Here is a 23,648-nt window from a genome sequence, read left to right on the forward strand (position 1 = left end):
GGTTGTCTCGTAGGAAGGAAGCAGAAAGAAGGACAAAGAAAGAAAAGAAAAAAATGGAAGTAACAGAAAACAGAAAGAGGTAGTTAGGTAAAGGATTGTGGTTAATAAGTAACAGGCCACAACGGTCTCCCCCGCCCTGCAAAGCCTGCTGGGAAAATCTCTTGGCAAGTAGACGTGTGTGTGTGTGTGTGTGTGTGTGTGTGTGTGTGTGTGTGTGTGTGTGTGTGTGTGTGTGAGAGAGAGAGAGATAACGCTGAAATAAAGAACAGGAAGAGACGATAGAGCAGCACCTTCTCTGACACTTCTTGCCTCTGAAACTGTCCAAGTTCCTCTTCCCTCCCTAACTGAAGGTACCTCTAATGGGCAAAGAGAAGGCCAAGTCTGGGCCCTTGGCTCGGAGGCCAGACAACTCCGCTTTCAAACAGCAGAGACTGCCTGCCTGGTCTCCCATGCTAACGGCTAACACTGTGCTGCCGTTCTTCTACTTGCTGGCTTTGATATGCATGCTGCTGGGAGTGTGGCTGCTCATCACAGTACAGGGCACAAAGGAAATAAAGGTAAGTGTGTTTCTGGAAATTACTTCCTTATTTAGTAATTTTTTGTTTTGTTTTTGATCTGTGGAAATATTGTAGTAAAAAGCACAGAGTGTATGTGTGAGAGAGACAGGAAGAGACCGAATGCCCTTGTGTGCAATAAAAAAAGGGAGTGACAAACGGCAGAAAGATCCAAGGTTATGGTTTTGAGTCTGGTAAACAGGAACAGTTCATACGCAATTTACTGTGCTCTTTAATGAACTCTCTCCTGTCTTCTCAGATGGACTACACAACGGCTGGAACATGTGACAGATGCTATGATAAGCGTAAAGATGCGAGCAAAGCAGCTCAAACGTGCAGCTGCACGGTGGTGTTGTCTATTACCGAAGCACTGAAGGTAACAATCACCAGTTTCACAGCAGTGTGACCATTTACCAGAGACTGAAATGGTACACGCATGCTTGACAGCTCAGAAAAAGCTTGTAAGTGGCCGTTGAGTAAAGATTGTTTTGTCAGACTGCTTTATTCCAAAACTGTCACACACAACATCCAACAAGCCCAATATCCAGTGCTTTGAGTTCTTAGCCATGCTGTAAGTGTAAAGTCAGTCAAAGTCAGAATTCAGGCCAGCTCGTCTCAGCATTTCTGCTTGTACACCGACTGCATGTTGATGACTTGCACCCTGCTGCTGTTCCAGGGAGATGTCTTTTTCTACTATGGCCTCCAAAACTTCCATCAGAACCTCCGCAGATACATGGACTCCAGAGATGATGCACAGATGGTTGGCAGGAAGAAAAACTTAAAGGTAGCTCCGCAATATTTTATATTACTTAATCACAATAATGTTGCCAGGAGACTTTATTTACACATTTTTGTCCCCAGAGAGCAACTTAGAAATCGAAATGGTAAACTGCTCTGCTCACCTTTTTGTTGCAGTGGTGGATGAAGTTATCTGATCTTTTACTTAAGTTAAAGTAGCAATACTACGATGTAAAAATGCTCTTTCACAAGTAAATCCTGCATTCAAAATCTTAAGTAAGAATGTGCAAGTAGCAGCAAAATATACTTAAAATATCAAAAGTAAAAGTAGTATTCATGCAGCAAAGTGGCCCCTCAGCGTTAGACTCTTAATGTTGTTTAATTATTACAGATTAATTACTGCGTACACAGCATTTTAATGCTGTAGCTAGTGGAGCTAATTTCAATAGTTTTACACACTGTTGGGTGGTAATAATGATAATTATAATCTTGCTGAGTTTCTCCATGAACGTTGCCTCCTGAGCAGAGCCCCAGCTCATACTGCCAGCCGTTCACACACAACCAAGACGGAGTCCCCATCGCCCCCTGTGGTGCTGTGGCCAACAGTATATTCAATGGTAAGAACCGCTCACATCACACGTCCTCAGTCACCATGTCCACCCTCCACCTTCCTCTTAACTCCCATCTGTTCTCTCAGACTCCTTCACTCTGACTTATCACGGCTCTGGCAGTTCTTCACGTCCGGTCCCTCTGCTACGGGGGGGCATCACCTGGTACACGGACAAAAATATCAAGTTCCGCAACCCAAAGACGGAGAACTTGACACTGGCTCAAGTGTTTGAAGGTAACCCCAATGAAATACGGAATCAGCATTTCATTTTTTAATCAGTGCTCCAGTACTGCAGATATCATTCATCGTGTCTGGATTTGTGATTACCACATAGGCACAGCGCCGCCTCCGTACTGGCAGAAGCCTGTGTATGACCTAGATCTCATTGACCCGTCCAACAACGGCTTCATCAACGATGACCTGATCGTGTGGATGAGAGAGGCAGCCTTCCCCAACTTCAAGAAGCTGTATGGGGTTTTATATCGATCTAGCGAGCCCTTCATTGACGGTCTGCCAGCTGGGAATTACAGTATTGACATATCCTACAGTATCCTTTCACTGCTGTGTCTCTCACGGGGACCTCGGTGTGGGTTAAAGTAGGTTGCATATGTCCCATTGTGTGCATGTGTTTCCTTCATCTTATCTGCAGTGGACAGGGACTATTTTAAGACTACAGGCCGACTGTTTTCCATTGAGCCTCTCTTCATGATCACCTAATTTTAGCCTTGACCGCTGCCTTTCCAGACTTCCCTGTGCAGTACTTCCGAGGCAAAAAGGAAATCATTCTGACCACGCTTACCTGGTTCGGAGGTCAGAACCATTTCCTGCCCATCGCTTACCTGGTAACCAGCAGCCTGATCCTACTGATTGCCATCATCCTCACTGTGGTCTGGTGGAAGTTTGGGAAGGATGGGAAAAATATGGAGGAATGAAGGGTAAGAGGTGCACTGGGATGGTGAGAGACAAGCAGCTGAAACGTGATAATTGTCGAGCTGCTCAGGAGCCGTTTCAAAGAGACGTCTAAAATGACAAGAATGTTGATGCGAGTGAATGAAACTAAGGAGAAGGGATGGAAAATAATTTTCATTTGGTGCAATATCACAGCAGCATGTGTTGGAAAACCAAAGAAGAATTCGGTTTGACATCTGTAAAATTACTTTCAGCATAATGACTCACGTGTTCGCGCTGTCATTGTGATGAAGATGCTCTGATGGGGGTGTTGGCACAGGCTTCAAGCTTTCTTTACATGTTGATTTGATTTGATGAGCTTTTGCATTTTTTAATACACATCATTTTGTTGGTGCACTGTTAATATTTATTAATATAATTGCAATATACTTAATCATTAGATTATTTCAGTAACAATTTTTAAAAATCCAGTCTCTGTGGTTTTAAGGCTACGTTAACGTCTCAGTAAATCCCAAGCAGAGAAACTACACAAGGCAGTCAGTGTTGTTTCAGTGTCCGTGGTGTCATATGTAACCATAGATGGTAAAAATTAAAACAAAGACTAAAAGTCTACAGCAATGCTGACAGCTACAGGCACTACCCTGTCTGTACTGCTTTCAACTGCATGCTAACACAATGCTAACATCCTTATACTCAGCAGGTAAAATGTTCACCACCTTAGTTTAGCACATTAGCATGCTAACATTTGCTAATTAGCACCCTGTTGCGAATATGACCGGTTTGCAGGCATGTGGTGGCAAATTGAAATTTGGACAAAGGCACTTAGGCAAACGCCAAAATGATTTCAGTTCATCCTGAGGGGCACATCTATCTGTACAAACATCTGAATCCTTCCAATTGAGTATTTCAGTCTGGACCAAAGTGGTGGACCGACTGACTAAAAGGTAATATTATCACCCCATGCTAGCTGCCTAGCTAAAAATCCAACTGATTTATGAGCAAGAAAAAGATGCTAAATTCCCAAACTTGAATTACCTGTACTTGAAGTGGAATTATGAAATCTGCAAATGTCAGTCAGCTGCAGGTATGTGTAGGAACAAAGTGATCATTTGTACTGTCTCTGTTATGGTGTCATATTTTGTAGTTTTGATGACAGTTGAAGATTGTAATAAAAGACTTTCTTTTAAAACTCTTTATTTCTCTATATACAATCAGTGAGAGCCACATGAACACAATCCCTCAGTGACCAGGGAGCACCAAAACTCTGTGTAAGTCGCCTTGGTTATCGAGCATAATCAAAGCATGATTGGTGGCACACCTGTGCGAAAAACACCATCCCCCCCAGGTGAGGTTGCTGTTCTGTAATGTTATAAAGCAGCTTGTTCCATTTTTCTCCATCTGCACTCCTGTCACAGAGCGTTTGGTCAGATTAGTACCACAGGTGGACAGGAGAGGAATGCAGTCTACTGGTGCTACAGACAATGACTGAACACATCCTACTACAAGTATAAGCTGTATCAAACCGGTCCAACGAGGAAGAAACAAAAAAAAAAGAAAAAAAAAAACAAAACACGACTGAAATGTCGAAACAGCTTACAACACATACAGATGTTGATGCACAAAGATAGATCTGAGGAAGTCACACTTGAATACATTAGGACAGATCAAACTCCCATTTCAGCACGAGACAATCACCACGATGCACAAATAAAATCAAAAAGTTCAGGACAAACACACAGGAAACTCTATGAAATGATCAGCTGTAACAGATTCACCCATCTACCTCTTTTTTTCTGTACCTTTTTGCTAGACATCAACTAACTAGGACTTTAAAAACTGCTTTTTTCCCTACGTTAAGACTGCTTTAATGTTTATGTAATGTCATTTGGCTGAACTTGCACTGTTGGCACAATCGTGAGAGTTGGTTCTGTTGTGAATTAACATTGCATGAACACAGAGAAAGGCAACATTTGGTCTGACAAAAAGTATTTTCTCTTTGGGGAGTTCACTGGATGGATCCACTGATCGGCCGCAACAGTGCAACCACCAATTCTTTCATGTGTACTCAGTGAGGGTAGTGGTGGGCTTTTTTTTTTTTTTTTTAAATCAGAGTTTCTCCTTATCAGCAGGATGTGAAATAAAAATAAATATCAGTAAATCATCTGAGAGTTTTAACAGGTTTGCAGTAATGGAATTACTAGAACTATACACAATTTCAAGTCATGCTTTTAAACAAAGTAAGACAAAACGTACCAGTTTCTCTAGACGGAAGGGATTCTTTGACCTTGGAGGTGGGGTACTTAATGCAACATGCAATTAATTCAGTAAGAGAACCCTTAGATCTTCAGAGTGGAACCCATCAGGGACGTTTCAGCTGAACCTGGTTCAGTATGTAACAGAATAATAATGAAATAATGGAAATCACAGTTTCACAGAATGAAAGAACTACTAAGGATCACAGAACAGGGACAAAGTCTTTATCAAATAGTAGTCAGCTTTCTCCTTTTCATCCATCCATCCCCGCCTCTCACACCTGGCACGAACACATTCATCGTTGTGGTTTCAGTGATAGGACTGTAATGGCACTACACACGCAGATTGTGGCCATGCAGAAACATTTAGGCAATACAGACATCTCCAGATGAATCTAAGGCTAAGGTAGTGTTCATTCAAGACTCGAGCCCCGGCTCTCGGGCTCGCACGTTCACACCTCCTCCGTTAACACCCGCTCCATCTTTGTCTGTTGGGTTGGCAGTGAGGGGCAGGTTAAGGCCATGTGCATCCAGACTCATTCAGCTCTGTCCTGTTGGCTTCTGAGTGTTACTCTGAGGTACCTGATAGGTCAGATCCTCAGTGGGCGTGACCTGTCCAGTGGTGTTCTTGGGCGTATCATACGCCGACCTCCCTGAATGGCTACTGTCCGTCCGTGTGAGCAGGGAGGTCGGCCCAGCACCCATGAAACTGCACACCGTGGAGGCCTGGTTCAAAGAGGAACCCCCTGATGGGTGGCAACCCATGTCAACCACAATGGGTGTGGCATATTCAGACCCCGAAGCTGGCAGGGGTTCTGCATAGGCGTGGTACACATCTGGTGAGATGGGAGCATCGTACAGGTCAGGATCTGAGTATCCTGGGTCGGGCCCCTCATCTGGTTTAAAGGTTGACCGGGCGCCTAGTGTTGTCACACCACTCACCAGGGGCTGAGCGTATTCTGCAAAGACAGCGTGTCATGGGTTATTAATAACCAATATAACAGTTTATAGGTCTGTCTGCAACAGGGATGTGACATTACAAAAAAGAAATACTTGATTGGCAGCTTGTTGGTGCTTGTATTGTTCTATTAAAAAGAAGAATTGCAGCAATAAAGGAGAAGAAGACCACAAGCCAGTGTAAAGCAGTAAGCGCACTCGGTCACTTCAACAGTATTTACCCGCAGGTTCAGCATGTAGTCTGGGCACAGCCCCTCTCCCCGTTAGCCGGCCCACCTCACTGCTGCTGTACCGAACTGAATCCTCCGTCTCCACCATCTTGGAGGGCAACAGCTGCTTCATGCTTTTCCACCAGTCTGCAGCAGAAGCACATGGAAATGTCAGTTCCACCGGCAAACTCTCACGACAACACATGCACACGTATGTGCTGAAGAGAGATGGCATACCTGTGCGATCCCAGTGAGGGAGGTCATACGTTCCTTCAGAGCTCTTTTTCCTATGAGGACAAATAAGTACAGTTATGAAGGGCTCAACTAAAGTTTTCAAAGGGGTTTTTCTTGGCGTGATAATGAGAATACATACGTACTTATTCCTCCAGTGCCAAGCACAAACCACAATCACGATGAGGGCAGTCAGAACCATGACCAACACAGGCACCAGAACTGCTGCCAGCGCCACATCTAAGAGCAAAAACACGACAACACACACCAGATGATAAACGTCTCACTTGAGGATCAAATAACTTTTGTATTTAAATCAAAAAATCTGACGCACCTTTGCCGGTGTGAGGAGGCATCGTCGTGTTTCGGATGTCTGGGGTGTGTGTGGTTTGGCCGAGGTGAGGTGGGCGTTTTGTACCAGCAGGAGGGGGAGAAAGCCGAGTGGGGGGTAACATCCTCGGCCTCGCCTCTGTCCTCGGCTCTGTCCTCCTCCTCGCTGTAAAAATTAATAAACGAGGAGGAAATTTAGAACTTAGCTGGAACACAGAATTCTCTTTTTATTCGTTTATCTACAAACCAGCCACCTCCACCCACCTGCAGGGATTTGGCAGCCAAGCAGCTCCAACTTGAGCGCGATTCTCTGGTGCCATAGGGTCGGATTTATCCTCACAAAGCGGGCTTCAATTGGAGGAATGAAATTATTCCTCACCTCATACAGGTAGTTGATGTTGCCTTGAAAAACCTGCGACAAAATGAGAAGAAACTCTCATTTGTGCCAAAGATTGAAAATCCAACTCGAGCCCAGCAGTAGTAGCTTGGAAGGGAAAAAAGTTAAGCACAGCAATTCTTGTTTCAGACTGTGAACAAATGCATTAGAAGCCATAAGCTGATTATTTTCCAACTTGGCAAGCTAATAACTACTCCCCCCCCACACACACACACACACACACACACACACACACAATAAGAGCCTGAGAATCCCAGCAGAGAGCAGCTCGTAGACAGCAGTTCCAGTCTAACAACCAGCCACTAAATCCATATCCATTCATTATTAATGCCCAAGTGCCCTGACTTGTCTACCACAGCACTTAACTCAAACCACTGACTGCCCTCACTTCCTGCCATAAACATCTCTTAGTCAATACCAGTTGCTATGGAAACAGTCCAAGTATATGTCCCTGCAGCCTTCTAAAGTGACATTTTTGTCCATTTGCACTAATTTGAAGGGAAAAAAAACATGGAGGCCAGTGATGTAATTGTCGAGCGAGCAGGGTTTATTGATTTGGTGCTTTCATTACCTTGTCTTGAGTAGAATTTGCTTCCCTGTAGATGTACCACTGCTGGCCATCGTTACTGTACAGGACCCGGTATGCTGAAACATAGTACTGGTATTCTCTCAGGGTAGAGCCGGTGGTGGTGATACCTAGATGAATGGACAGCAGAACCAAGAGGGTGATGCACAGATGGCTCTGATTAAAGTTTAAACACCACGAAGAGTCTCCAGCCATGCTTGTGGCTCTATGAGGCCACGCTTAAATACAGCCCTTAATGTCAGCATGCTAACATCCTCCTAATGCTAACCTGCCGATGCAGGTGTAATGTTTATCCTGTGTGTACATGAATGTATGCCACTGTGTACCTGTGACCCTCTTCTCCCTCTTGAGATCCACCTGCAGCCACTGCTGTTGGTCACTCTGCGAAGGTGCCCAGGGCGGCCCCGCCTTTTTAAGTCGTGCCCCTGATGGCGCCCACACACTCTGCTGCCCAATGATGTTGTTCCACTCCCACACAGAGGAAGCAGAGAGCTGAGTGTCCGCCACAACACCAGACTCTAAACCCAGCGTTCCATAGCAGCCTGTGAGAGACCGTCACCATCATTAATAACAACATCAAAATTTAATGTATACATTTCTCTACATGTTTGAGTATAATTCCTTTAGCTGCAATAGAGATTTCAAGGCAGGTGATAATCAAGCCTGAACAGTGAGCATGTGTGAAAACAGCAGGTAATTCACTCCAGATTTTGTGCCGCAGACCAATAAAAATTACAGACATGGCAAGATTTACACCGATTAAAATTACAGATGCTGACGCTAATAATTACATTTACAGGGCTCAAACTGTTACGGCCTCTGATGCCACAGAAACAAGAGAAACTCACCGTTGGTCTTGAAGGTGAAGAGACTGTTCGACAAAGTTCCTCTGAGGAGAGAAGAGGACAATTAGATGATCAAGACAAAAATCAGTACATGAAAAGTACACATATACCCAAAGCAGATGAGATATGGAGTGAGGTGTGTTTGGGTGCTGTTGTGCCTGAAGCTCTTACCCAGTGGAAGTGACATTGTTGGCCAGTGTGGCCTCATAGTGAGGAATGCCTTTGCTGCTGACCACCGAGATCCTCCCTCCCACAGCGTTGGACACCACACCTGCATGGACGGCTGCCACACACAGCGGAGAGGACTGCAGGATGAGAGGAAACAAAAGGTGAGGCGAAAAGAGACGCTTTCTGTTTCCATTACAACAAACCCAATTTCCACCACATCTGATGATTGTGTGGCTGGGTGATGTCTGATTGGATGTTAGAGTGAAGATGCACAGAGAACAGAGAGGGAGCTCACCAAAAAGCAGGATAGTCATCATCCAGGAAGTCACAGTTTAGACTCTCCTGGTTGTTTGTCTACATCAGTTTGTACTGTAAAAGCTTTGAAACAATTAGCAGAGAAAGTTAACTGGAGTGTCTCTTTATGTAAGCCCACACACTTCCTATCTCACCCTTTTTTTTTTAAGTGAGAAGGATGGCTGCACAACTTCACTTTAACATCAACATTACAAGAAATTCCCATCCCAAGTCCTAATATTGACACCAGTGCTTGTACATGCTGTAGCAGTCTGAAGGCTTGTGGGTGGATGTTGTAAATCAGGACTGCCTGACGGTCAGACTGGATTTTATACAGTTTATGCATTGATGTGATTAAATACAGAACCTTGATTTGTATTTAATGAGCTGGATTTGCCAAAACAAACATTCTTCTCTGGTGATGTTTAGAGCTTCATCAATAAATCATGTGGGCCAATGTATTGGCAGACATGAGCTTACTGCAGTTATATTGGTATCTGTGCACATGTTATATGTATTCGTCACATAGTTTGGCCACCAGAGAGCGCTGACAGTGTTAAATGTAAAAAAAAAAAAAAACGCAAATCTAAGGGATTCGTATCAAGATTGTTCTTTATCTTATGTTTTTTTTTAAAAAAAGCGGCCAGTAGGCAGTGATGCTTGGTTAATCTGTACCGCTGATATTGTACAGTTTTGGCACCGTTGCAAACCAGGACTGTTTGCAGGTAAGTCATCAGGAGCAGGCAGCGCTGTCTTAACCTTCAGACTGTGGCAGCTAAAGGCTGATGAATCAGCATGATGTCACTTCTCTGCAGAGAGGATACTCAGAGGCACTAATGGTAATGATTCACTGCCGGCGGCATTCCTGTCCAAACCTGCTGCCACATCACTGAGAAACGGACAAAACCAGATTACACTCTGGTCACGGGCTCCTTCCCATGAACAGCTGCTGGAGTGAGGTGGAATTTTATTACTGGAAAAGACCCACACTGGAATTCACAGCTGACAAGATTGTGGGAAAGCTTTGGTGACCCACAGAGTGACAAGCACATGAACACGTGTTCACACACACACACACACACACACACACACACACACATGCACATGTGCACTCACACACATATGCATGGCAGTCAAATGTTGCCACAAGCAATCAACACTTGCCCTGTGACTCTTAAACTTCCCAAAAGCACACACGCCACATCCTAAAGAGCGCCATCCCAAACCGCTAACACAAACACAAAGCAGCGCTCCAAACCGCTGCACCCTGCCTCCAACAGAGGAAACCACACTAACACACATGAAATCTCTCACACACACACACACACACACACACACACATATACACACACACACACACACACACACACGGATATATGAGAAGTGGGATGTGGAAATATGGAAATCGGCACATGGAGCACAGTAAGAAACAGATTTCAAAAAGAGAAAATGAGCTCCAGGGTCTGGTCTGGGTGGGGCAACTGATCTCTGTGTGACACACACTGAAGAATCCACATTACAGCTGAGTGAAACACACACACACACACACACACACACACACACACACACACACACACACAGAAACACCCCTAAAGCATAAGCATGAATGAATCACTTGCACATACAAAAAGAAACCCTAGGTATGCACACACAGAGTTTTCTCCAAGTCCTGCACTGACTCACGCTCCAGCTTTTTGTCTCCAGAACACACACTCGACACACAGCTCTGCTCAGCACCCTCTCACAGCTGGACTGGATTAAAGGGTTATTATTTTCGGCCAAACTATTATCTCACCTCCCTTTCACCCGCTGACCCTGCCCCTCCTCTGTTCCTGTGGGGCACCTCCCTCCCTGAAGCACACCCCGACACTCCTCCCAGTCCTCGCATCAGCCAGCAACACCCCTCCCTCCCTGCCTCAACAAACCCAGAGCGCCGAGCATGAGGTCACCAGCAAGAGACTCGGCGCCCATGACCTCACGCACGGCGGGGGTGCTGTGAGGTCATCAGTCCAGGACTTGCATACCATGGAGCAGGGGCCCGTTTACACAAGGAAGACAAAGAGGATCTCGCTGAATCAGACGGAAAAGACGTGCAGACAAGCGAGAGGCTGTGAAAACATGAGTAAGCAAAGGCCGATGGTCTGGTGGTTCCTGTGGGGTAACACTGAGGATGGTGACCAAGCGGCGGGACACCGGTGGGCCCCCGTGACTCACCTGAAAATGTGATGTGAGGACAGCAACAAAGAAAACACACTGCATGTATGTACATATACTGTCTGCACTCACCTCTCTGTATCCATTAGGTATGGTCCCAGAAATCTCCTCTGTAGAGGTCAAGCAGCCTGCTGGACAGTATTTACTAAGAAGAGAGAGAGAGACAGACACACACACACACAAACACACACACACAATGAGTATCAGACAGCTCCATCACTGCACACATGTCTACACAAAGCAAACGTTATTTACCTGAACTCTGCCTCAGGGAAATCAGTTCCTTTGTCCAGGCAGGTGATTAGATCTGCAGAAGGAAGACAAACAGTGTCAGAACTGGTTTCTCTGCGTGCTCCTGCTCAGCCGTCACCCGTCGCCTCTTTCTCTTTCTGTTTCTCTCTGCCCAGACGACCAACTCACCACCAACCCTTTCCCAGCAAATTCATCTGTTTAATTATCCAGTATTTTACGTGTTTAAAGCAATGAAGAGCAGTCATCAAAACTGTCCCGCAGGAGGACTTTACACCTGGCTTGATTCAAAGTAATCCTCCCAATCACAGCTGCAACAAACACTTTCATTATGGATTAATCTGATAACTGAAAAAATACCCAGCTCAAGGTGACATCGTGCAAAAACAGGCGATGTAAAACAGAGAAAAGCAGCAAATTCTTCCATTTGAGAGGCTGAAACTAGAGGACGTTTGGCCTTTTTCACCATTTTTGCTTGAAATATGTTTTAAATAGTTCATTGAATATCAAAAAAATGGTGGTTACTTTTCCGTCAATGGATAATTGACTAATCCTTTCAGCTCCGATTATTTTCTAGAGCTGAAATGATTAGTTGCAGTTGTCTCTCCACCTGTTAAATGCAGCATCTGAATGATATGTGGGGCGAGTTAAGCCCTAAATTGCTTTGGATTAGAACTACAATGATCAGTCAGTTAATGTCTTCAGGTTTTGGACTGACAAAACAAGACATTTGAAGACGTCACTTTGAGCTTTCAGAACTCGGGGGCATTTTTCACAGTTTCTGACATTCGATAGATTAAACAATTATTCAATTCACCGAAAAATTCGTGACAGACGAGCCGATAAAAAGTGCTGACTAATGTTCTGTCAACCGACTGATTGATTTCAGCTCAACTATGAAAACATCAAAGTCGTGCAGCACAAAAGCCTGTGTGTGTGTGTGTGTGTGTGTGTGTGTGTGTGTGTGTGTGTGTGTGTCAGGTTTCCTAATGACAGGAATGTTTCAGCGATGACGCACACCACATATGTCCAACAGGATGGTGTGGGCTGCTGGGAAGTCTATGTAAACCCGGTGGGGGCGGTCAGTCTCGCCGAGTCTTGACCACATTATCAAAAAGCTCCTTTATCTGGTGAACCGACGTGACTCAAACTGACAAATACCCCCAACAACCGCAAGTCGCCATGGTGACCGATTTACTTAGCTGTGCAAACTGTCCTCCCACGCTCATCTGCACGATCGGTTACATGACAGGAAAAACACGCACCAGTTCTGCTGATGCGCGGGGGGGGGGGGGGGGGGGGCTTGTTTGCCTTCCACTGTGACCTCTCAGACAGAGCTATTACTCTGCTGCACACACGCCTTCCTCTTCTTGTGGCTTCAATAATCTTCTTATCTGAAGTCGCTGAAAATGTTCCACATGCAAAGCAAAACCTCCTGACACGTTGCTAACAAAAGAAGAACAATGCACCAAGTTCAGACAGCAGGACGTCCTTCAGCGTCTCCTGGACTGCTGCATGCAACAGCAACAATATTCGCGGATCAGCTGATTTGTGTCTGTACCATCACTTATCACGCTGTCATGTGCGAAGGTTTTCTGGATTCCCTTGATGCAAAGGTCATCTGAGGTCATTTGTGTAAAGACGAGAGGACGCTGACACGTTGCAGACGTCGGGCTGACACACAGAAAACGTACAGTATCAAAACTTTTAGGAAAGTATGTGTGCTGTGGCTGTAGAGGGGTCTGTGGAGTCTGTGCAAATGATGCTCGTAGTGCGAAAACTATTAGTTGATTAATCGACTATTTATTAGTAGATCAACAGAAAATTAATTACCAGTAACTTTGAAAACTGAATATCCATTTCAGTGATTTATCAATAAAAAAAATACCAAAATTTACTTGTTCCAAGACTTTTCTCTGGTCCAAATCTTAGTCATATAAATATCTTTGGCTTTTGTACAAAACAATAAAATCTGAAGATGTCACCTTGGGCTCTGGGAAATTGTGATTTTCACTAATTATTGATATTATTTCAACTGACTAATTAATCCAAAAAAAGAATCAGTGGATCAATCGATAGTTAAAATAACGAGTTGCAGATTTCCTGCATGCAAAAGTCTTCTTGATTGTGGAGCTGTTGGCTGCCTGAAAGATGATCTAAGACGCGATGCAGCTTGTGAATAAACAAACTTGTTCATCATCATGTGTTTTGATTCAGGTCTGTTCTCTCTCTCTCTGTATCAGTAATGTTTGGACCACAAACACAGCAGGAAACATTTACTTACAAATACAGCCAGCCAAGCAACACTTTCTCTCAGGAATGTTTCAATCTATACAGTTCAAGCTCTTTAACAATGAATGTGAATATTTACTGACATACTGACACCAACATTTAAGTCATTCAAGGTTTGGATTTTTATTTTAGAGTGATATCCTAAATAGAATATAAACATTGCCAATGTAAGCTGTGTACCATCATTGGTAAACTGCTTTTTTTCTTTCTTTTTTTAAAGAATCCCTTCCTAAACACTGCATCACACAGAGACCTCCTAACTGCATCATGTGCTCCATTCCCTTGTCAACAGGTGGAAGTAAACACGAGCTTGGAAAGTGAAGTTGTGAGGCATCATGTGAAAATCGTTGTGGTCTGTGGAGGAAATTCTTCTTCAAACCATTGCTAGGACGGTGTGACAGATTCCTAATAACCTCTAAAGAAATGGCTTTTTGTCATCTGGAATTTTCTGTTTGAGGGCAAATTCTGCTGCTTGCTTTCGAATATTTGACAGAGCACACGGACTGACGGGGCTTTAAGTTGGGACTCTTGTTTACTTCCTGTTAAATCTCAGTTCACGTGGATGAAAAGTGAAGATGACAGAGAGTGAGTGCTGGTCAGATTATCCCTACGGTTGTCCCGTGGCTGTGGTTGCACCGCAAGAGGAAAATATTTTTAGACCGATCTGAAATGAGAGCAATCTCATAAAGAACGTAAAATTGGCTCGTTCAATGTTAAGTTATTAATCTGGCTTTATGTTCTGTGTGCAGAAGAGATGACAGGTTGAGATAATAAATGTTTCAGAAGGCGGAACGAGATGGGATCGTTACAAGGTCCGACATGGTGAGATTTTCATCATGACCTCTTAAAAGTGACCCGGGCAACGATTCAGACACAAGTCTAACATGTTAAATTACCATCAGATTAACGTCAACGAACACACTTCTTCAGTAATATAATATCCCATTAGAGAAGTGTCTCACAGGCAGGAAGCCTTATAATAAAACCACAAAATATTATTGCTTTCCATTTCTCTCAGTTACTCTCACTTCCTCTTGCTCCTGTTCTTTCCAAATGCCGTCTCTGACTCATCTCCAACATGAAGGTCAGTCCTCACTCTCCTCTGTCCCTCTCTGCTGTCTTTAAGCAGCCGCACTCCATTGAAAAAAAAGGTCCCAATTCACAGTTCGCATGGACCCGGAGGGCCGTAAAACTGCAATGTGACAAAACCCAGACTCAGACACACTGACTGCTGAGTACGGAAATGTTTTTGTACGGCTACAGTCTACACACATCTGCAGGTGCCCGTCTGTGCTCAGCACTGTCAGTTCTCACATTAAAAGGGGAAAAAAACAATCATTTGAGATGATGACCGATGCCCACGAGCATGACGACCGTGCACACTGCAGCTGGAATTCCAGAAATGGGACTGATCGGAATATAACATTCACAGCAGAGCAGCTCCTTATCTCCTCTGCGTGCTTAACTACACTCTCAACGCTGAGCAAACACCACACTGGAAACGGCATGTGGTGTACGATCATACGGCCTCCAGCAAAACTCCAGATAGAGTTCAACTCAAGACATCTTTAGCGGTTACTCTCCTGTTTTGTGAACTGCAGACTCTGTTTGCTTACTGGATAATGCAAAATGTACACAATCTTCCTTGATCCAATAATATACACTGGCCCCGACTTGCAAGCACAGCAACACTGGACAAAACACATTAGCAGAACAGACAATGCAATAACACTTTAGAAAACACATCATGTTGTGTTTGCTGAAATGTGGTTTAGAGACCCTCGGGGGGCCCAGAACTTAATCCAAAATGAACCAGTGGAAAACCTGCTTAAACCCAGCGTTCATGTTCAAAAAGATACCTCATCCAAAAAGGGACCTGAGGACAGTCAGACCCACTCCAAATTTATCCAAGAAGAATTAGAGCCTGTCCATAATGTCATCAGCCTGAACAGACCCAGACAGAGAGAATGCACAGCTCACACTCTGCATCTCACCTCAGAAAAACAAAAAAAACATTGTTAGCCACGGCTAACTGCAGTGGAGCTTTAAGGATGGACAGTCAGTGAATGCACCACTTTTTGTACAGACTACTGCTGACTGTGGTGATGATTAACTTCTCCTCTAGCACCACAGGCAGGATCAAAATATGACCTTGTCCAAGACTTTTGTTTTATGACCTACACCTGCAAAACTAATGACATTTCAGCCACAGTGGCACTCAAGAATATGTTAGCATGCTAACAAACTGAAGATCATAAACAGTACGCCAGCAGCATGTTACAGGAGCAAGCTGACATTAGCGTTCAGCTCAAAGCAGCCCTGTACCCACGTACAGCTGACTGCAAGGAGCAGAGTCCACTTGAATTCACTTACGTATTAGACACACAGCCCAGACACCCACAGCAATGGCGACAAACACAGTGTTTAAGAGCTGCTTTTGTCGCATTATCACATGATCTTGAGAATCCAGCTGTTTCACAAGGTGAGCTCCAACTGATCTGATCATGGGTTTTATGGAGCGTCGCACCTCAGGACACTGTAACACCACCGTACATGTCAGACACTTTAGCTCGTTCATGTAACTGAATGGCAAAGAGACAACTGTCAATTGCAATCTCATTTTCAAAATGTCATGTTTCAACTTGGAAAAAAGCATCTTAGCCTAAGATGAAACACAGTCTCAGGAATTTCAACAAATCATTTAGAGTATGAACCTTCTGAAAACCAAAAACTGCTGTTACAGACAAGACTGTGACTGAATGCAAAGCTGACGTACGGAGAGACATTACGTTTTCACACGACAGCAGTGATACACAGCACATTACCTGACCTGCGTACAAGCCTTCCCAGTACAATCTAATTAGCTCAGGTCAAAACTATGGAGGTGATGCAGACTGAAACAGCTGTGATAAGACTCACATTAGACTTTGACACACACGTACACACACAGAGAGTCTCCAAAGCAACTCTTACGCCACGGGCCAAAACAGTAATGTAACCAAGCTCGACACTGAGATGACTTCAATAAACATCATTCCAGTCTGCCCCCTCCCCGGTGCCCCCAGGCTGACGATGAGCAGATGAGACACAGACAGGTGTGTGTGTGAGGCGAGGGCGTGTTACCTGTGTGTTCAGTGGTGGAGTAGGACAGGTAGAATCCACGTCCACTGTGATGGGTCCCACTCATGAACTGGACAGTGACCTGGTTGCCAGTGGACTCGATCAGCTCGGTGACCTTCAGACCCAAACCGCAGTACTTCACTGTTAAACAGCGCAGGCAGCCACGGGACGAGACGAGACGCGGGGGGAACAGGACAAAGAGGTTCTGGTTAGCTCTGTTCAGTTTAACGCGTAGAACAACAACACACATGCACTATATTAGATATTAGTGCTACAACAACAATAGAAAATGTACAGACGGATGAATAAAGCAAAGAAAAATGATCAGTTCTTTTAAGTTTTTGCTAAAAAATCAACGCCCATTGTGAGTCAATGCTTTCTATTTACTGTACCCAGCAGCAGTGACAGTGTTTGCTCCAGGTCTGATGGTGCTGACTAAAGGTCCACAAAAAAGGATCGAACCTCCTGCAATCCACTGTCACGACTAACATTACTGCCAATGCAGGCAAAAGAAAATATGTGAGACTTTCGTTAATTAAATTGGAAGCTTTTTTTAATACCTCGTCAAACCTCCTCTTGAGGAAACCAAATTCAATATACATTTAAGAGCTGCAGATATCCTGGAGTGTACTTCTTAAGCCTCGAGCGTTTCAGAGAAATCATTGTGGGTCATATTCTATTCATTCAAATTACCTCAAGCAGACTCAGAGCGGAGTGAGATTTCACGCCTTGTCCTAGACTGGTTAAGAGGATCTTTTTAACGGCGCCATAAAAATCAAGACATGAGCCATTTAATTCCTCGTCCACAGTTTGTTTGTGTTGAACCATATATCTGTGGGTCCAATTTTTATTTAAATTTTCATCGCCGGCGACTCAGAAGTGTGCCGGTGGCACTCCGGCATGAGACCAACAGTGACTGTGAGCTTATCAAGTGACCGATGTCATTCCCTGTATTTACATGAACTGGAGTAAACTGGTATTGTATGTTGATTTCTTAAGGATCGTGTTAACAAATTCATCAGACAGTATGGCAGAAGATGGGTGAAAGCAAAGGTTCTTTTTCCAAAATACCTTCATTTTTTGCCATAAAAAAAATCCTAGGTGTCTGAAAATTCTACCGGCAACAACAAAAATCATTTACGTAACCTCAAAAACTGGAGAAGACATAAACACTGAGACTCAAAGTCTTCATCTCTTCAGGCTGCACAGTCATATATCTTTAATACAGCTTAAAATATTCCGGCCTTGGTTCACAAACATGGCTGTATGCAGGGTGGGTTTCACGGTAAACAGGTGACTGCAGCGCATGTTTATTCATTCTCCATTTTCCCGACATAACCAGGTTTCTTCGGCGCATGTAAACATAGAGAGTGAAGAATCTACAGAATGCATGAGATAAGCTGAGATTCAGAGGCGGTCGAACTGGGCTTTCTCCCACAGATCGGCTCAAGCTCTGTCTAGCATCAGCTCGTCACGCTCACCAATCTCGCTCCTCTGGGGTCCGATGCCGTTGTAGAGGCGGAGGTAGTTGACCCGGCAGTCGCTATCTTCTATGTCCAGCTCGGCAAAGCGAAAGTGGATCCTGCCGCCGCGGGGAACGCTGATCTCCCACTCACACACCGTGTTGTTGGGGTACGTCCCCGGGTACCCCAGAGAGGACAGAGTCCCGCTGCTGGGGCCAAGCACACTGGGGCCACAGCCATCACCTGCAGGACAACACAAACAGAGTTCAGTTTTTATTTTCAAGTTTCCTGTATTTCCACGATTGAAGGGGCTCCATCGAGCTCTGCCTACAAGCACACATACTTCATCTAGTACATTTATAAACGTCACACTAGTGACGCCAGTTTCGGTGTAATAAATCCAAGCGTTTCCTTCTTTTCATTCACACGGCTTTGTTTGTTTACATTTCTTTCTGCAGGTTAGTACAACAAGTGCGTGCTGCACACACGCTTCAGCTAACTTTTCCATCCGTTAAATGTACCATGTAAGCGATTTCTATGGCGACTGTAGATGAGGTGATAAGAGCTATTTGGCCCAACATCACAGGGTTGGTGGTTCAGCTCCTGTCCACAGTTTGCAGCGTCTTCAATCTATTTTGATAACTGATTACAGTCATTTCTGAAACAAAAATGCCAAATATTCCTTAGTTGCAGCTCCTCAAATGTTTGGAATTTCAGCCTTACTTTGTCATTTCATAGTAAACTGAATATAGAGTAACGGGACTGTTGGTCAAACGACACAAGACATTTGAAGATATCTGGATGTTTTATAGACCCATTAATCGAGAATATAACCAGCAGATTAATTGATGATATAAAAAATAGTTAGCTGCAGCCCTGCTTTGAATAACAGCATGTGCCAAATGAATGTAATGTGTTGTAATGAGGTTCAGGAGAGAAGCTGGCTTTGGGTTTTATAGACAATCAAAACTTTTGGCTGTTCTGACCAAAACATAAAATCCAAGGAGCAGATTGTGATTTTGTTTGCTTTTTTGGCAGTTCAAAACCACATCCTTAAAATTTAAGACAATTTAATGAATCTTGAAATCAATTCGAGCTCGGGCTCGTTTAAGTGGACAGGCGTGTTTGTGCGTCCTCGGAGCTGTCAGAGAGCAGAGGCGTCGTGTGTGTGTTGATGCTGTGGACTCATGGCTCTGAGATAACACTCAGCAGTCACGCTTCTGGGTGCTAAGTGGATGTTCTGGGGTTACGTAAGAGCCTCTCGGTGGACACTATCCAGATGAACAGGACAAAAACAAAGCCGCTTCCCTCACTCTGACTCACAAATACTGAACAACTGCATGTTATTCACAGAGTTCAGCTTGCCCTCCTGAAGCTGCCCCTCATGCTCGAAAACAAACCAGAACATCAACTTAATTCAATCAGAAATCAACCTCACTGTTTCACCATCTGCAGACTGAGATGATTGAAATGATCACACCACATCCCACCAGATAATGAAGGTGGAAAACTCAGTTATGGTCCATGTGAAATTTCCAATTATGACAAACTGTGTCCACGTGTTTACACTCATGCCCCCACTGCCACCCCACCCCCAATCTCCACCACCTGAGTCTGGCTGTAGGCTCTCAAAAACTACTAAAAATTCGCATTTGACGACAATATGGTGTAAAGTAAACCGACAACCATCAGAACATATTGATCTTTGCGTGACTGTAGTGGTGAGTTCACGGTTAATTCGAAATTGGGCTACCTGGGACCTGAAAAAAGGCCACAAGCTCCCAACTGTGCTGTTGTCCCGGACAGGGAACTTAAACCAGACTCCATTAACAAATCTAACGATTTAAAGGGAGCCAGCTTATCCAGAAACCTAAGTAAGTCAGCACAGCGTGAGTTAAAACTTTTAGCAAACCCTATAGAGCCACACGTTTATTCTGCGAGGAACGGGTCAACTAAGCGGCAGTTGTTCTTCTACAATCTCAGTTTTTTTAGAACCGGTCTACCCGGTTTAACTACACCCGTCTTTCACCAAACACACCAGGGCGGGCGGCGGCAGGCGGCGTAAACCAAGCGGAACTCCACGTACACACGGCCATGTAAGGTAGCTTTAAGTGTGGCGGACAATAACAATGTGCTTCCAGCTCAACTCCGAACATCCAAACACCCGTGTTCACAGTTTAAACCAGCATGGCCGCACGCCGCTGTGGTTCCACTCGGCTCCTCCAGTTGTCACCGCAGCTGTGTGGCACCAACCTTTCTGCGCTCGACAGCCTTCCGTGGTGAGAATGATGAGAATCGACAGGACGAGAACCCCGGCCCCTGTCGGTCCCCTGCCCACCATTACCGCTCTGCCCATAGCAGCCTGCAGTCTGAATGCATACTGCTCGCTTCTGGACCGGCTGCACCGCTTCAACCTGTACCGAGGGGAAACCGCAAACACTGATCTTCAGCTCCTCGACAGCGAGTCCGCGTGTGGTTTCCTCGCGAGGATGTCTTTTGCTTGCCGTTGAACAATCCAGTGATTTGCGACACTCTCACTATGGAGGTAAGTGTTCCACACACACATCCAGGCTGTGGAGCCACTTCCTCCACCGAGGCTCCTCCTCCTGGTCTGGAAATGGGTTACCCGAGTCCCCCAAGTGGTCTGATCCGGACCCGACGACACCCCCTTCAGAGCCACTCTGTGATGTTGCAGTGTTATTATAAAAAACAGTCAAAACTCAACTGCAACGACTGTAAACACATTAACAGTTTAGACAACAGAGACCGTGATGAGAATATACTTGTTGTCTGTTTCAACAGACAGTAGCTATAACATATGGAAACAAGACTGATTTTTAATACACTCATCATACAGCTGTAATACTGTGGGAACATACATGATGTACAATAAAGTCATAGAGGGCCTTCTAGAATAAAAGGGTTGCTTCAATCCAAAATGGTCTCATAACATGTTTGAATCCATTTCTTTTTGTTCATTTGCGAATTATTAGTTTCTTACTGTTGAGACAATATAACACATTTTTTTAATCATAATATAACCTTTTCTCAAAATATTTTGACTGTACACTCAATAGACAAACAGACTTAGATAGATAGATAGATAGATAGATAGATTACTGTCATAGAGGAGTGAAGAAACCAGAAAATATTCCCATTTAAGAAGCTAGAATCAGGGAATTTTGACCCTTTTTTAAATGAAAAAATACACAAACCCACGATTTGACTGTCAGAATAGTAGGCGATCTATTTAACAGCTGACAGCTGATCGATCAATCATTGCAGCTCTACATTAAGCACTTTCTGTGATTACCAAATAATTTACTAACAACGGAAAATACTCCATTACAAGTCAAGGTCCTGCACAGAGTACTTAAGCTTTAAAAATGAGAATGTGAGCATTGACTTTTTCACCAGACATTTTGATACGTTACTGTTAAAAAAAGGACAAGTGTCAATAATGAAATTTACGATGGCTGGATTCCATTTAGCTGCGTCCTGGTATTGTTCATGCTGCCTCACTGTCACACTGCACTGGTTTACTGGGACGCTTTAATCGAATGGAGCCATTGATGTTATTAGTACACAGACATGTCTCTGCATGTCTGCTGTGAAACATGGCCCGTTGTGTTGAGCAGTATTTTAATGTTGTAAGTGGTCCAAGTGCTTTTAGTGTTCAATATTAGATAAAAAAAAAGACATTATTCAATAAAAAGTAAATGAATAGATGAAGATAAAATGTCATGTAAGCATGAAATTATTCAATCATTCTTTCAAAACTCAGTTCATTATTCTGAAATGTTATTTAATCCTGTTTATTATCACAATAAGTGTCTTGCTGTTGGTCATTTTGCTTTAATTCCACCAGTTTTTATCTCAAAATGTCCTTATTCCAAAGTCTATTTTTACTTTAACTTTATTTTTCTCAGTTTTATTTTGTAACGTCATCACAAAGACAAACAGAGCAGGCTCAGTTGTGTGATTGACTGTCATCTTAAATGTGTTGCTGGATAGATTAAACTCATTTACTTCAAACACACATCATTTCCACACACACATTTCCTACCTGCAGCATGATCACCCCTTCACACAGTTCGTTCAGTTCACACTGTGTTCTCTTTTTCATTCTCTTTTCATACTGATATGTCTGTGCTCATTATGTATAAGATGAAATATGATAAAACCTTTTTATTCTGTCTTTCATTTCATTTATAAAGACAATGCACATTCATCAATATTTCTGTAAATGTTCCACTGTTTGCTCGCCAGCACATTTTCCAACCACAGACTTTTGGCAAGATGCTCTAAAACCAGCATATGTATACAAATATATGATAGACGTACATTGTATAATATAGCTATTTAGTGCACTATGGTTATTTTATTGTGTGCAGGTATAATGAGCACAACTTTTCCTTTGGGATTATTAAAATCTGATTTTATCTTATCTGAATACTTTGAGCTCAGAATAAGAATCTAATATAATCTCCAAAGTTGATTGTAAATCCAACCATGAGAAAATACAAAGGAGTAAAAGTAGTAAAAAGGTTTTCTTAATTATATCCCCTCCCCATAATGTTGACAATAAATGTATGAAGTCTTATAAAAGACACCTGTAGAAGTATAATGCTCATTGCTACTTTCCATCTGTGGAGAGTGACAGCAGTAAATGCAGCCTAACCATTGTGTTGTTGGTAATTCACTGAGAATTATGTAACCCAGAGGCTCCTGTGTGTTTCTGGAATGCAGCTATTTCATAAAGCACAATGATCTGTGTGAGCTAATTGAACCTTTACCTACCCACCCACCCTTTATTATTCCATTTATGTGTTGTCCTTTCAGCTGTGAACCCAATCTGGCACATGAGAATCTACGTGTTGGGATATTAAAAGGTCAATCCAGAGTTATTTCAGCACGACTGTACAGAAAGACGTTGACTGTGTCTGATTAACGACTGGGTGGCACACATCATACGCCCAGGCTTTAGCTGGACATTTCAGAATAGCCAAACAGCATTAATGGGAAGAAATATTCACTTATTGTTGTTCTCCAGCACACCCTCGCTTGGCAGCAAGCTTTGATGTGATGCAACTGTCAGAGTAACCAATAGTAACACGTAGCAACAAACACAGTTTTTAGCCTGTAGTCTGTGCGTAACGTGTCAGATGATTCAGAGATTTTCATTCTGGATGGATGGGCCAGTGTGTGTGTGTGTGTGTGTGTGTGTGTG

The 23,648-nt window shown here is 43.7% G+C and overlaps 2 protein-coding genes across 3 annotated transcripts; one reads left to right on the plus strand and one right to left on the minus strand.

Moving 5' to 3' along the window:
• The first annotated feature begins 238 nt into the window (after positions 1-238).
• tmem30c (transmembrane protein 30C) lies at positions 239-4,005 on the plus strand. The gene is made up of 7 exons (XM_076746560.1): positions 239-557; positions 814-930; positions 1,231-1,338; positions 1,819-1,909; positions 1,990-2,136; positions 2,237-2,449; positions 2,647-4,005. Exons 1-7 carry the CDS (start codon positions 360-362, stop codon positions 2,832-2,834), a joined length of 1,062 nt encoding a protein of 353 aa, XP_076602675.1. The 5' UTR covers positions 239-359; the 3' UTR covers positions 2,835-4,005.
• Positions 3,989-21,011, minus strand: dcbld2 (discoidin, CUB and LCCL domain containing 2). 2 transcript variants are annotated; one of them, XM_076746559.1, is made up of 15 exons: positions 20,672-21,011; positions 18,437-18,661; positions 16,959-17,096; positions 11,550-11,601; positions 11,367-11,439; positions 8,790-8,923; positions 8,622-8,662; positions 8,100-8,315; positions 7,759-7,883; positions 7,055-7,202; positions 6,795-6,956; positions 6,607-6,700; positions 6,467-6,516; positions 6,242-6,376; positions 3,989-6,022 (listed from the first exon to the last, which is right to left on the minus strand). In XM_076746559.1, the coding sequence occupies exons 1-15, from the start codon at positions 20,772-20,774 to the stop codon at positions 5,604-5,606; spliced, it is 2,115 nt and encodes a 704-aa protein (XP_076602674.1). In that variant the 5' UTR covers positions 20,775-21,011; the 3' UTR covers positions 3,989-5,603. The 2 variants fall into 2 exon arrangements, with proteins under 2 accessions (XP_076602674.1, XP_076602673.1); XM_076746558.1 differs by having other exon boundaries at positions 6,795-6,934; positions 7,045-7,202; positions 20,672-21,008.
• Positions 21,012-23,648: the final 2,637 nt, after the last annotated feature.

This window comes from Chaetodon auriga, chromosome 13 (assembly GCF_051107435.1).
Source record: "Chaetodon auriga isolate fChaAug3 chromosome 13, fChaAug3.hap1, whole genome shotgun sequence".
In the NCBI taxonomy this organism is placed as follows: Eukaryota; Metazoa; Chordata; class Actinopteri; order Chaetodontiformes; family Chaetodontidae; genus Chaetodon; species Chaetodon auriga.